The 15,571-nt window shown below is 35.8% G+C and overlaps 1 protein-coding gene across 1 annotated transcript in view; it reads left to right on the top strand.

Annotated features, from left to right (window-relative positions):
* The window catches only part of RAB20 (RAB20, member RAS oncogene family), a 58,113-nt gene extending 44,760 nt beyond the window's left edge, over positions 1–13,353 (top strand). The window contains exon 2 of the mRNA XM_074192028.1: positions 12,016–13,353. Coding sequence (XP_074048129.1) covers positions 12,016–12,548 — 533 coding nt within the window. The 3' untranslated portion in view covers positions 12,549–13,353. The remainder of the gene's footprint in view (positions 1–12,015) is intronic.
* The last annotated feature ends 2,218 nt before the right edge of the window (positions 13,354–15,571 follow it).

Below are 15,571 nucleotides of genomic sequence, written 5' to 3'. Positions count from 1 at the left end.
TTAAACCTATGAGAACCTTGGAATATAAAAACTACTTACTGAATCATTAACTTTTATATAGGAAAATTGCAGGAATTTTGAAGGGTAAGTTATAATTTCTTGGTTATTCCTGTTGTTTTGATTAGTGTAGAGGAACTTTCTAGAATCAAATACTAATTCTTATTGCCTCAACTTCCTGTCTGTCAGCTAAGGATCTTAGGTTTCTGCTTCTTGTAATTGGCATGCCCTTTTTCCCTACCACCTCCTATTTTCTTCTTCTTTTTTTAAATAGAAAACAATTTTATTTAAGAAAGAGAACTATGGACACAGTTCCTCTTTTGCCTTATGAAAAATAAGTAACAGTATAACATTGCACAATATTTTTTTATGTGGGATTGGCATATTGATCAATCTGTTACTTCATTGTGACATGGCATTTAGGAACTGAAAATATTTTTAGTTCTTGGAAAGCCTCTTGATTCTTAACTTGACTAAAAACTAATTGCTTTAAGCTAATAGCTAACCAGTTTTGTGGTTTGGCAAGGCAATCAGGATTAAGTGACTTGCCCAGGGTGACATATCTAGTAAATGTCAAACTTCTGAGGCTGGATTTGAACTTAAAGCCTCCTGACTTCAGAGCTGGCATTTTATCCACTATGTCACTGACCTGAACCTCTTTTTTTGCATGTGTTAAAATAACTTTATTTTGTTATTTTTAGTTAACCTAGTTATATAAACCCAGTTCCCATTATAATTCATTACAAATACCACTTCTTATTCATACATAAAAAAGGAAAAAATAGGAAAAAAGTCATTATTTTTGTGAGATTAAATTTTCCAAGAGTTCTGCTTAAATTTCCTTCTCAAAAGAAGGAACACTGGTATTGAAGTCAGGTGACTTGGATACAAATTCCAACCCTGTGAATTAAAGGAACTTTGTGACCTTAATCCAAGTAATTTCCACTTTTTGATCTATCTATAAAATGGAAGAGTTGGGCTCTATGATCTCTACAGTACCATCCAATCCTAAATTCTGTCATTTTTACCATCTCTTTCCTTCATAAATGATAGTAAATAGTAGATGATAGAACTAAAGTATACTACATAGTATCTGAATGCTTACTCAGAGTACAAGTGACTTGTAGCATATTGTAACTAGATTAGAAACTTTGCCTTTTAATATTTAAGAAGTGGAAGGTAATAAGCAATCAACAGAGCAGGAATGTGTAGTCTTGAACTTTGGCTAGCCAGCCTGCAAAAGTGGAAGGTGATCCTTGTGATCTCTGACCCTCTTCCAAGACAATTTTAAACTTTAGAATTACTGTCTTGTGCATGCTTGTATACTTGGTGAGGGGTCAGGCTCTATCTTCCTCATTTTCCTTTTTCCTTCTTCCTCTCTCTCTCTCCTGGTCTACTCAAATATTGTAAAAACATTTCATATTTTCTTTTATGGTAAACTCTGAGGAACAAAAATGTTAGAAATTTTTATCATCAGTGGGGATAAGAGGAATAGGTGGAGAAGAAAGGATGTTTAGATTGTGCAACACCTATCTACTACTGGATAAGCTACCTGTTTTTAAGGACAAACAGACAGATTGACTTTGGACATGACTGGCTTTCAGGATTTTTTTTTTGTTTGTGTTTCCTGATTTGTTTGGTTGAAATTGATAGTTGATTTTTATATGCATGATCCTCAAATATAGCTCTATTGAAATTTTACAATCCAAAAACAGTGTGATAACATAGGTGTTATTTTTCCATGCTTCTTTCATGTAGTTGCAATGCTTTAAGGCACTTTTTACTTTGTATGTTTAAAGAAGTAATACCACCCCAACCTCCATTCCTAATTCCCCACTCTCTTCAATTATTATTCCTATCACTCAGTCTATTAATGATAAGATCATATTGTCACAAGAGCACAAAAAAGGTATAAAGAGAAACTGTAGGGAAGAAGTAAGACAGCATAAGAGTAGTACAATATTTACAGTTCAATGCTTTTTGGTTTGGATGGAGAGAAGGGAATTTAAGATGCTGGCTAAGGAGAGATTTGCTTTTAGAAAGTATTCATAGTTTTCAGTACAGTAAAAAGAACTCTCAGTTTCAATTCCTCTGCTTTTATAGAGGAGAAAACTGAAGGTTGATGGGTGGATTGATGATTCACTTCATTCAACTCCAATAACATTAAGCATTATCATCCTCATTTATGTAGTACTTTACATTTTATAAAGTACTTCATAGACATTAGATCATAGTAGCAAATACAAGAAGTGGGATTAAAATCTAACCCATTCTGACTAGATTTTTACAGGTGGTGTATTAGATAGGACCCTGAGTCTGAAGTCAGTTCAAATCAAGTCTCAAATTTACTAGCTGGGTGACCTTAAGCAAGTCATTTAACCTCTTTTGCCTCAGTTTCCTCATCTGTAAAATGTGGATAACAATAGCATTTATTTCCCCAGGGTTATTGTGAGTATCAAATGATTGCAATAGTAACCAAATAATTATAAAATGCACATAGCAAGCTATTATTATTTCTTTTGATGCATAGACTTACAGTTTGTACCAGTTTGTTGGAGGCTAGGTATTCACAACTAAATAAAGGAGGGACTGATATCCAAGTGCTTCTATTTGGCACAGGTTATGTTGCTTCTGGACATTAAAGAGAAAAATGAAACATAAAAAGAGTATCACCCTTTGCTGACTCTTAACCATATTTCTTATTGTTTTTTAAAATCTTTGACTTCATTAGTGCAGGGAGTTACCCTAGACTTCTTCTTCTCTTATAAATTGGTCCTTCCTTTGCAATTTGGCTGGTGGGCTATAACCTGAGAGTGAACTGAGAGTTGGCCTGAGAGTCTGAAAGATCTGGATTCAAGTCTTTTTTCTGATATGGACTGACAGTGTGACAAATTACTTAACTTTTATATCCCCCAGGCAACTCTCTTGAGAACTACAGAACCAATGTTTGACTTTTGATATTTGGTGTTGCTCCAATTCAGCTGATGATCTTGCAAAGTCTGGTGGATCTTGTAAAAGTGATCATAGTGGACCCTCATTTTTAGAATATATGTCCCTTAAGTAATAATTCACTGTTACATTATTCATCCGACCAGGAGTTAAAACACCGAGTCCAAAACCTCCTACTATTATCAACTTGGGAGTTTATTTTCCTGCTTGCAATGGATCCAGCCTCAATGATTCATTCAACTGAAAATGTCATTACTCTGCATGTTTATATAGTAGACTTTATACTGTGATTTGGAATATTCATGTTTTTAGTAAAACTTGTCACAACTCTAATTTGATATCATTAAAGGGTATGGTTTCTACTTAAAAATTCTGAGCAACACAATGACTAATGATTTCAGAAGACCCATGATGAAAAAAATTTACCCATGTCCTGACAGAGGGGTAATATGTTCAGGATAGGAGGGGTAATATGTTCAGGATACAGAATGGGATATATTTCTTTTAGATATAGCCGTGACAGATTTTGTTTTACTTGGCTATACACATTTATTACAAAGGTTTTATTTTTATTTTCTTTTTTCAATGTGAGACAGAGTGTTAAAGGCAGGAAAAGAAAATGAATTTTTAAATGGAAAAAATTCATTTAAAATGCTTTTTGAGTAGACCTCTATTCAGCAGGTCATAAGTTGCTGAACTAGGTCAGAAATCATTCTCATCTAAACTTCATTAAATTTTCAGTTTGCAGTGGGCTGGTGGCCTTGGTGAAGCATAGTGGCACTTGGTGGATTGAGTTCTGCAGTACAGTATAGTTTGTTAGTCAAACATGGATGTGCATATAATATGTGCAAATACCAACATTGTCTCTTTGTAAGGTTTCAATCTTGATTGATATGCACAGAGTTATCTTCTGCATTTATTTCCTGGAAATTTCATTTCTTTAAAGAACATGTCTTTATTCTCTCTTTTTAAATCAGAATTAAATCTTATTTTTTTTAAGAGTGAAAGCAAGAAAAACAAAACTCCCTTTTACAAACCCATATAGTCATGGTAAACAAATTCCCACATTGACTTTTCCCTCAAAAATATATCTCAATTTGCACTTATTTCATCACTTTTCTCAGGAGGTGGGGTAGTAGGTTTCAGCATGAGTCCTCTGGAGTAGTGGTTAAAATGGAACATTTAAATAAGTATCATGGCTTATGTAGCCTAGATCCAATTTTCTATTTTTGTGTGACTTTGTGTTTTTTTTAAATTTTTAAAAATTATTTATTTATTTTTGAATTTTATAATCCCCCCCATCTTGCTTTCCTCCCCCCACCCCCCAATGAAGGCAGTCTTTTAGTCTTTACATTATTCCCATGGTATACATTAATCTAAGTTGAATGTGATGGAGAGAAATCATATCCTTAAGGAAAAAATGGATAAGAGATAGAAAAATTACATAATAAGATAAGTTTTTTTTTTTAAAGGTAATAGTCTTTGGTCTTTGTTTAAATTCCACAATTCTTTCTCTGGATACATATGGTATTCTCCCTTGCAGTTACCACAGAATTGTACCTGATTGTTGCACTGGTGGAATGAGCAAGTCCATTAAAATTGATCATCACCCCCATGTTGCTGTTAGAGTGTACAGTGTTCTTCTGGTTCTGCTCATCTCACTCAGCATCAGTTCATGCAAATCCCTCCAGGCTTCCCTGAATTCCCATCCCTCCTGGTTTCTAATCACACAATAGTGTTCCATGACACACACATACCACAGTTGAAGGACATTCCCCAATTGAAGAACATTCACTCATTTTCCAATTCTTTGCCACCACAAACAGGGCTGCTATGAATATTTTTGTACAAGGGATGTTTTTACCCTTTTTCATGATCTTTTGAGTGACTTTGAAGAAGTTTCTTGTTCAGTTTTTTAATGGTTATCACTTCTCCATTGGTCATTTCCCTAAGTAAAAACTAGAAATAGTTATATTCCTTTTTTGCTTTTGTGGAAATTCTGATATAATCAAAAGTACTTTGAGATCTTCAGAAGGGGTAGGGGAGCACATAGTACAATCATTATTACTTATCTTGCCTTTCCTGGACTAGCCACGGGAATTAGGCAGATGTTCATGATGTTCCTGACTTGCCAGGATTTATTGACTTTGTTCTGGTGTGTGCTGTGAAATTAATGATCTAATGAAAAAGTGTTTCTGAAACATTCTGTAGCTTGTCAAGGGATAGTATATAGATCTCTTTGTTTTAGTTGGATAAATGAATCTTCTCAGAGAGAAGTTAGGCAAAAAGTTTGAGCTCCCTTTTTCAATCCCGTCACCCCCAACACCCAATTAATAAACTCCAGTGACTCTCTTGTTACCTCCAGGATCAAATATAAAATCCTCTTTAAAGCTTTTTATATCATGACCCCTTCCTAATTTTCCACCTTCTTAAATCTTATTTTCCTCCATGTACTTAAATCACTGGCTTCCTTACTGATCCTGCCACACAATCATTCATCTCTCAACTCAGTTCATTTTTAACTGTCTGCCCCTGATGTCTGGAACTCTCTCCTTCCCCATTGCTATCTCCTGACTTTCCTGGCTTTCTTCAAACCTTAGCTAACTTCCCACCAGCCCTCCTTCATCTTAATATCTTCTTTCTGAGACTCCTCCCAATTTGTCCTATAAAGATGTTTACTATACATAGTTGGTTAATAGGCTTTCTCCTTTATAAGAATGCTGCCTGTGAGCAGGGACTCATTTTTTTTTGTCTTTTCTTTAGAGTTTCAGTATTTAGCATAGCGCTTGAAATGGAGTAGATGCTTAGTAAATATCAGTTGCCTGATTATTACATGTAAAACCCTAACTAGGATTTTATGGAGGGGACAAAATTACTTTTCCAGCTTTAATTTTTTCCAGTTATACAAAGAAACAAATATTCATTTAAGAAAATTGAGTTCCAACTTCTCTCCCATTTTCCTCCCCACCCCCCAATTGAGAAGGCAAACAATTTGATATATTATACCTGTACAGTTATGCAAAACATATTTCCATATTAGTCATGTTGTGAAAGAAAACAGACATAATTTCCTCCAAAATCATCAAGAAATATAAAGAAAATAAACAATAGTATGTTTTATTCTGCATGCAAATTCCATCTTTTCTTTCTGTCTCTAGAAGTGAATAGTATTTTTCATCATGAGTCCTTTGGAATTGTCTTAGATCACTGTATTGCTAGCTCATTCACAGTGGATCACTGTACAATATTGCTGTTACTGTGTACAATGTTATCCTGGTTCTGCTCACTTCATTTTGCATTTATTCATATATGGCCAGGTTTTTCTGAAGGCATTATGCTCATCATTTCTTTTTTTTTCTTATTTATGGCATTGGGTTAAGTGACTTGCCCAAGGTCACACAGCTAGCTAGCTAATTGTTAAGTGTCTGAGGTCAAATTTGAACTCAGGTCCTCCTGACCCCAGAGCTGGTGCTCTATCCACTGTGCCACCTAGCTGCTCCCTATGCTCATCATGATTTATAGCACAATAATATTCCATCACAATCATGTACTACAACATGTTCAGTCATTCTTTAGTTGATGGACATCCCCTTAATATCCAGTTCTTTGCACAACAAAAAAGATTTACTATAAATATTTTTGTTTATGTAGTCCTTTTCCCTTAAAAAAATCTCTTTGGGATATAGACTTACGGTTGTTGTTTCTGGGTCAAAAGGTATGCACAGTTAACAGAACTACTCTTGAGAAGTTCTATATGGGAAAACTGATTTAGTTGAAGAAAGTAAACATTTGAAAAGAAAATTAATATATTTGATAATGCTAGAGTTGGAATGATTGGACTTGCAATGAATTGTCCTAGGCACAGTCACAATTCAAACTATAACATAAGATTCCCTAACCTCTAAGAATTTACCATCCACTTCATTTTTATTTTTTCAAATTAAAATTTTTTAAATTTAAATCTTTTTTCTAACTTCTGCTTAATATTCCAATATGCTCTTTTCTGAGTCAATTCATTTCAACAAACATTTGTATTATTCACTGGGCTAAGTGCTGGGGTTGCAAAAAGAAGCAACAGCTCTTTAAGAAGTTTCCAAGCTATTGGGAGATACAAATGTATAAAGATAAATACAAAATGCCACAAATGTTTTTTAAAAATAGTATACACCATCAATTTTGTGTAAATTTGGACAAACAAAAAGGTCTGGAATTTCAAGATAAAAATGAAAAAAAGCTTAGGAACACACTTGTGATCACTTGTGAAACTCTTTCCATATAGGATCCCAAGAATTGTACTTCTTGACCTCAAATTAGGTTAGAAAGCAGTGATCATCTCTATTTGATAAATTGTATAAAAATAATTGAATTTGGTAACCAAGTGTTTGGTAAATGGTAAAACACAAATTAATTGAAGCAAGACCTCCCTATTTGACAAACCTTCTAGGAAACTTGGAAATATATTTGATGATAATTAGGTTTAGATCAACCCTTTATATCATTTCCTATAGTAACTTTGAAATTTTTTTTCAAATTTAGAAGAATAGATCAGATTTCATGGTTTTGGCTAGGAAAATTCTTTTTTCCTTTTTTGTTTTTGTTTATTTATTTTTATATTATTACAATAATCTTCTTGTGAGAGTAATCATAAATCCCCCTCCTCACAAAGAGAAACCTCAAGAATAGTGAGAGAGAGAGAGAGAGAGAGAGAGAAATGTACTTCAGTCTATTTTCAGATTCCAATGGCTCTGTCTCTGGAATGAGTTGCCTTCCCCATCACAGCCACCAGAGAAGTTGCTTCAATATTTTTCCCACATTTGCTATCACTAGCTGTATTTCCCTCCACTCTATTCCTCCCCATTTTCATCTATTCCATTCTCTCTCTCCTTTCATCCTATCCCTGTTCAGAAGTGTATTGTATCTGAGCATCCTCTCCCATGTTTTTCCTCACTCTTCTATCACCTACTCCCTCCTTTCCCATTCCCCTTTATTCCATCCCTTTCCTCTCATTTTTCTCTAGGGTAAGATAGATTTTTATACCCTATTAAGTGTGTATGCTATTTCCTCTCTGAGCCATTTCTGATGAGAATGAAGGCTCACTCATTCCCCTTTGTCTTTCCCCATTCCACTCCATTGTAAAAGTTTTTTCTTGACTCTTATATGAAATATCTTAGCCCCTTCTTCCTCTCCTTTCTCTTCCTCCAGGTATTTTCCTTTATCACCCATTGACTCCATCTTTTTACTATATTATACTATTACATTCAGCTCCTTCCTATGCCTTGTCTATATATACTTCTTCTAACTGCTCTTATAAATGAGAAAGTTCATATGAGTTATCAGGATCTTCTTTACATGCATGAATACAAACAGTTCCACATCATTAGGTTCCTCATAGTTAACCCTTCTCATCCACCCCCTTTATGGTTCACCTAAGTCCTGTAATTGGAGATCAAACTTTGTGTTCAGCTCTGGTTGTTTCAATAGGAAAGTCTGAAAGTCCCTTGTTTCATTGAAAGTCCAATTTTTCCCCTGAAAAAGGATGTTCAGTTTTGTTGTAATCGGTTGTAATCCAAGATCTTTTGCCTTCAGGAATATCATATTCCAAGCCCTGTGAGCCCTTAATATAAATGCTGCCAGATCCTGTGTGATCCTGACTGCAGAGCCATGGTAGCTGAATTGCTTTTTTCAGAAAACTTTGACTTGGGAGTTTTGGAGTTTGGCTATAATATCCCTGGGAGTTTTTCTTTTGGGATCTCTTTCAGGACGTGATCAGTGAATTCCCTCAATTTCTATTTTACCCTCTGTTTCCTAGGATCTCAGGGAAATTTTGTTGTATTATTTCTTGAAAAATGAAGTCTAGGCTCTTTTCCTGGTCATGACTTTCAGGTAGCCCAATAATTTTAAAATTATCTCTTCTGTATCTGTTTTTGAGATCAGTTGCTTTTCCAATGAGATATTTCACATTTTCTTCTAATTTTTGTGTTTTAGTTTTATTTATTTTATTTTATTTTATTTTATTTTTATTTATTTCTTCCTGAGTTCTTGCAAAGTAATCAGCTTCCTTTAGTTCTATTCTGCATTTGAAGGAGTTGTTTTCATCTGAGAGATAATCCTTTTCCAGCTGGCCAATTCTACTTTTTAAGCCATTCTTCTTCTCATTTGCCTTTTGGGTCGCTTTTTCCATTTGGCCTAAACTGGTTTTTAATATGTTATTTTCTTCAGTATTTTTTTTTTTATTTCTTTCACTAAGCTGCTGATTTGGTTTTCATGATTTATCTGCATTCTCTCATTTCTCCTCCCAATTTTTTCCTGTATCTCCTTTAATTGCTTTTCAAAGTCTTTTTTGTGGTCATCCATAGCCTGAGCCCATTTTCTAATTCTCTTGGAGGTTTTGGATACAGAAACTTTGATTTTGTCATCATCTGAGTATGTATTTTGATCTTCTGTGGGACCAAAGTAATTTTCTATGGTCAGATTCTTCTTTTTCTGTTATTTGCTCATTTCCTAAGCCTATTGCTTATTTACTGCACTTCTAAGTCTTTGGGGGTTTTGTTTGGGACAACCCACAAGGCCCTTTATTCCTCCAAGTTCTTGTGAGAGGCTCTGGTTGCTCTCTTGCCTGTGTTCAGGCCCTCCTCTCTGCCCTGGAGCTGTGAGGAGGATCTGTACCTGGCTATGGTGGTGTTGTAGGGGTCCAGACTGCAACTTGGATTTGAGTGTGGGCAAACAGTTGAGTCCTTCCCCAGGGACAGCAGAGAGACTTCTGCAGTCTCCCTGACCCCCTTACCATCTATGGGCTGAGAGCTCTGGACATGCTGGGTGGCTCTTCCAACTTCTGCAGCAGGTTCTCACCACAGGGCTTCTCTGAGTCCAGAGCTCCATTCCATACTCAATCTGGTGTGGCAGAGTTCTCTCACTACCCCTTCTGGCAGTCCCTGATGATCCCTGGGCCAAGAGATCTGAAAACCATCCCCTCGGCCACAGACCCAGGTGCCTGGCCTGACTGTGCTGTGCTGCAGTTGCAGCTGCAGTTGCAGCTGCAGCTTTTTCCAACCCCTGGTTCAAGTGAAACAGAACTTGCCTGCAGAACTTCTAAGTCGTCTTGAAATAGGAAATTGTATCACTCGGTCTTTCTGTGGGTTCTGCCCCTCTAAATTTTGGCTAGAGTCATAATTTGATGGCTTTTGGAGTTTTTTGGGGAATGAGTTTCTGGGAATTCCTGCCTTCATGCTGTCATCTTGGCTCTGCCCCCTCATGTCCTTAGGATGAAAGTTCTTTACCCAATAGGACCTCATAGAAAAATAAAAAAGAAAAATAATTGAAATTGAAAAGCTGTTTGCATGAATAAAATTAATGCAGTCAGGGTGATAGGAAAATGTTGATTGAGCGAAATATTTTACACCAGTTATTTCTGACAGGTGTCAAGTATCCAAAATATACAGGTGAAATTGATGAAGACATAGAGGGTTTGTTTTTGGACAACCAGAATAAAATGAGTCACATGAATCTTTTTGGTTTCTCTGTGCTTCTAAAAGTTATGTTTATAGTATCTATTAAGTATGTAAGTATTGTGATTTTAAAAATCTTAATTAAAGTACTTTATTTTTAAATAAATGCTAATAATCTTCTGAACCTTCAGCAAGTCATAATTTTTGATGGTGGAAACTCCTCCAAAGTTGCTGGCTGCTGATTGATCAAGGTAGTGGTTGCTGGAAGTTAGGAGACTGTGGCAGTTTCTTTATTGAAAGGTAGGAAGTGGCTAGGTTATGAAGGACTCTAAAATTTGATCCTAGAGGCAATAGGGAATCACTGGAGTTCATTGAATGGGAGTAAAGGTGACAGGGTCAGACCTGAGCTTTATGAATTAATCAGTTTGACTCTTGTCTGGGGATAGGTGGAGTGGGCTGAGACTTAGCTCAGGGAGACCAACAAATAGACTATTTAAGTAGTTCAAGTATAAGATGATAAGAGTCTTAGGGTGATGGAAGTGTCAGAGCAGAGAAATGAGGGATAGAAAAAAGGTAGAAATGACAGGAATTGTCAACTGATTACTTATTGAGGATGAAAGTGAGGAGTCTAGGATGTACTAGATTGCAAGCCTGAGTAAGTGGGAGGATGAGGGTAATAATGGCGAAGTTAGGAAGAGGAGAAATTTTTGGGGAAAAGAGTTTGGGTTTGGCTTTAGACATGAGTTTAAATGAGGAACCTCTAGACTGAGATGTCTAATAGACAATTGGATATATGAGACTGGAGATTGGGGGAAGATTTAATACTGATGAGTAGATCTGAGAATCATCTGCATAGAGTTTAGCATTGAAACAAAGATCACCAAGTGACACAGAAAAAAGAAAAATGAGTCCAGGACAAAACCTTGAGGAGATATCTAGCAATGTGCTGGCAAATATTTAACAATTAGCTCTCAGAAAGAAAAAAAAACATTATACAGGGCACACTTTTAAAGTTTTATTTGTTAGTGGGCATGACCTGAAGATACAGCAAAGGAGACAAAGAAAGAGCCATCAGATAGATGGGAGGAGAATAAGGAGAGAACAGTATAATGAAAAACCTAAAAAAGAAGGGAATATCAAGGAGAAGAGGGTGATTGAGTTGACCTTGAGAGGACAAGCAGGATGAGGTTTGAGAAAAGGCTATTGAATTTTGCAAAACAGTGAACTTGGAGAGAGCATTTTCTATTGAATAATGAGGTCCTAATAATGAGAAGAGAATGAGAAAAGGAGATGTAAACACCTATTTTAGCATTTGATAAATGTTATGAGTTAGATGTGATTGGGGTCTTCAAGATCTATGATGAAATAGGTCATTTAATGTAAAGTCTTCTTTTATTAAAATCTATGGTTGCTTATTCAATCTCACTGATTTGTGGAGAAAATATTTAAAAGTCCTTCCTTGGGCTCTTGAATATGTGTAAGGGTTGCCTCCACGAAGAGAAATGTGTCCATTTATCTTCCCTTCCCCAGAAGGATTTCTTTTTCACAGTAGTATCTCCTGGGTATTCTTGGGTTATAACTGAGTGTATCTTTTCTTTTTCCAACCTTTTTTTCCCTCTGCCAGGAAGGGAGCAGTTCCATGGCCTTGGCTCCATGTACTGCCGAGGAGCTGCTGCTATCATCCTCACCTATGATGTGAACCACTTGCAGAGCCTCATTGAACTGGAAGACAGGTTCTTATCTCTGACAGACACAGCCAGCACGGACTGTCTCTTTGCTATTGTGGGAAACAAGATCGATCTCATTGATGACGTCGATGTGGAGAATCGTGCAGAAGACCTGAATGACCCTGGAAAGTCCATCAGTAGCCATGACTCAGTCAGAACGCCAAATCGAGTTCGCCTGGATGATGCCATGGCTCTTTATAAGAAGATTCTAAAATACAAAATGTTAGATGAAAAGGAGGTGCCAGCTGCTGAAAAGATGTGCTTTGAGACTAGTGCAAAGACAGGTTACAATGTGGACTATGTGTTTGAAACACTATTTGATATGGTAGTACCTGTAATTTTGCGCCAGAGAGCTGAGGAACCTTCACAGACTGTGGATATCACTAATTATAAACCAACAAAACAGACCCAATCTAGATGTTGTGTATGAACCATAAAATTTATTCCTTTTAGACTTTCAAAGAAAGTTTCCAGTGAAATTAATTGTTTTGGGTAAGAAAAAATAAACATGGGAGAAATCATGAAACTGGTATTTAGAATCATGTTTAGGTAAGAGCTCCATGGAGAGACAGCTATTCATTAAGGTAAAACAAAGTCATCAAGGATATGAACTCTTGTCTTTGGTGGGTTATCAAGTAGAAATCTATAAAGAATTATTTGTGATAATTGATTTGCAGTATTGGGCAATTAGATACAACACTTCTTTCCTAAACTAACTCTGAGATTTCTCCCTATTCTTACACAAATGCAAATCTCATGCCATAGCATGTGAATAGTCCTTGAATCTTCTGTTTCTATCAAGTCATATATATATATATATATATATATATATATATATATATATACATATTGTTTTTAAACATTTATTCTCCCTACAACTTAATTTAGGCCTTTTCCTGCTATTTCGTATAAGCACTTTTTATAAATTGCAAAAGTGATTCTACTTGTCTATGGCCCACTGAGACATCCTGGTCCTGCTATCTTAAGAACCAGATATACCCTTTGATTCCCAAATAATGCCATGAGGATATCTGCAAAAAAAGGAGAAAGAAATAAATAAAAGTTCCTATTTTCATGGAAATTCCATGTGGAAGCACACTCAGATACAAGTTTCTGAGCAATTGGATCAGTTTTTGTTAAACTGTTCTTTAAGGGAAGATGTGATTTTAAGAGGCAACTGTGATCCAAGGTCTGTTTATCATTGACACTCCTGAATAAAGATATACCATAGCTAACGTGTGATCTTAGTTTCTCAGGCTAAAGCTGTTTCCTAAAAGCAACCAAGTGAAAAGTGGGAATTCTGGTACAACAGTTTTTACTTTGAGATGGTTCTGATTTTTTATTTTATTTTATGGATTTGGTTTCATTTGGAAGAGGCTAAAGCTTGTTTTCCTCAAAACACCTTTATTGATGATATATATATATATATATATATATATATTGATGATATATATATATATCCTCTGGAATAGTCTCTTGGGAAAGGTTGATGAACATCTTTCTCTGAAAGGATTAAGAAATTAATTGCATGCAATGATTTAATTAGAGACTTGTTCAAGAATTCAGTAAACATTTGTTAAGCATCTAAAATGGTTCAGGAGGAGAAAGGGAGGCTGGTAACTTTGCATAGTCCCTAAATCCAATTCACTTGCATGTCATGGCATAATATCCCTAAAGTCATAGTCCTTTCAGAGAATGAAGGATAAACAACTTGAGAGAGTCTCTCATGGAGAGACTAATCTAAAGGGGGAAGACAACACACACAAGAAAGTAGTGAAAGCGAATCACAATGGGATACCCCCTAAGGTGGGCATCATGTTCTTTGAAGTCCAAACCAAGCATTGTGCAATTGTAGAGTGGAATATTGGTTAGGAAAGTACAGATATAAGGGAAAACTTTAGGAAGAGTATAGTTCCTCATCCTGTAGTGCACTAATCAGAGGGAAGAGGAGACAAATAAGGATTGAGAAGGTATCCAGAAGTATCCAAAGCTGATTTAATCAACATGACTATGAGCTTTCTGAGGAAAGCTCCTGGGGTCCTAAGCAGGTATTTCTTCTGGGGAGGGGATCATGTTCCCTGGGGTCCCAATCAAGTAAATGGAAAGTGGAGAGTTTAAAGGCAGAAGGTAGCATGAGATGGTTTCTCAAGGCTACCTATAAAATGAAGGGGCTACACCTGATAGACTTTAACAACCTTTCCAGATCTAAATCTGTGATTCCATACTCCTTTCCATGGTTCAGATTAACTCACACACTGATTCTAAGTATATTATCATGCTCTGGGTCCCCTCAAGGTGTCATATTTTCCATCAACTTCATTCTGCTCAAGTATTTTTCCCAGGGATTGACTTCCCTTACAAAATATGAAGTGTGAAATCTATTTTTGAATAAGCTCCCCTTTCTCAGTTCTTGACAATGTTGGATTCTGAAAAGAAACCCAGCATGGTAGAGTGCATATTTCCCCATATTTGGGAGTTAGGACAGACCTGGGTTAAAATCTTGCCTCTTACACAAGCTAAAGCTTGTTTTCCTCAAAACATCTTTATTGATTATATATATATATATATATATATCCTCTGGAATAGTCTCTTGGGAAAGGTTGATGAACATCTTTCTCTGACAGGTCATTTAACTTCTCTGAGACTCAGTTTCCTCATTTGTGAAACATCTAAATTGGGTGGCCTGCATGGATTCCTTCCAGTTCTAAATCCATGACTGTGAACTTCATCACACATCCTTTATGATTGGAGGGTTGAGGGACTAATGGAATTAATTCAACTCAATAGCAATTAGTCACAACCAGTTAGGGTTTCAGCATGATGCTTTCAGGAAGGAAAAGAATTCCTTTGACCTAAAACATGATAAAAATGCTACTAATCTGCCACTGAGCCCTCAACTGCACATTTTACCAATGGCACCCCCAAGTATCATTATTGAATTATTGCAAATATAATTTTTAATCTATTAATCTCATAACAGCAGAGTCTCCTAAGTAAGTGCTATTTTCTTGTTTTCCAGTATTAATAACAGTAGTAACTAACATTTATGCAGCTTCTACTATATGCCAGAAACCATGGGAAGTATATAATTATTATGTCATTTTACCAATGAGGAAACTGAGAAAAGTAGAGGTTAGGTGACTTGTTCAGGGTGACACAGCTGGGCAGTGTTCCTGGTGGTGAGCTTCATAAACCAAAAACTAAACTATATATATATATATATATATATATATATATATATATATATATATATATATATATATTATATATATATATATCTATATCTATATGTATCAGTTGTATTTCTCCTACATCTTCACTTGACCAGAAGACAATAGTATACTAGTAGATGTCTAACACCTAGCACACATATTTGTGCCAGTACACACACACACACACACACACACACACAACACACACACACTTTTCAATTTAATCTGCATTATTAACATT

This window comes from Macrotis lagotis, chromosome 6 (assembly GCF_037893015.1).
Source record: "Macrotis lagotis isolate mMagLag1 chromosome 6, bilby.v1.9.chrom.fasta, whole genome shotgun sequence".
NCBI classification, from domain to species: Eukaryota; Metazoa; Chordata; class Mammalia; order Peramelemorphia; family Peramelidae; genus Macrotis; species Macrotis lagotis.
The sequence above is the reverse complement of the archived record's forward strand: the minus strand, read 5'-3'. Positions and strand labels throughout refer to the sequence as shown.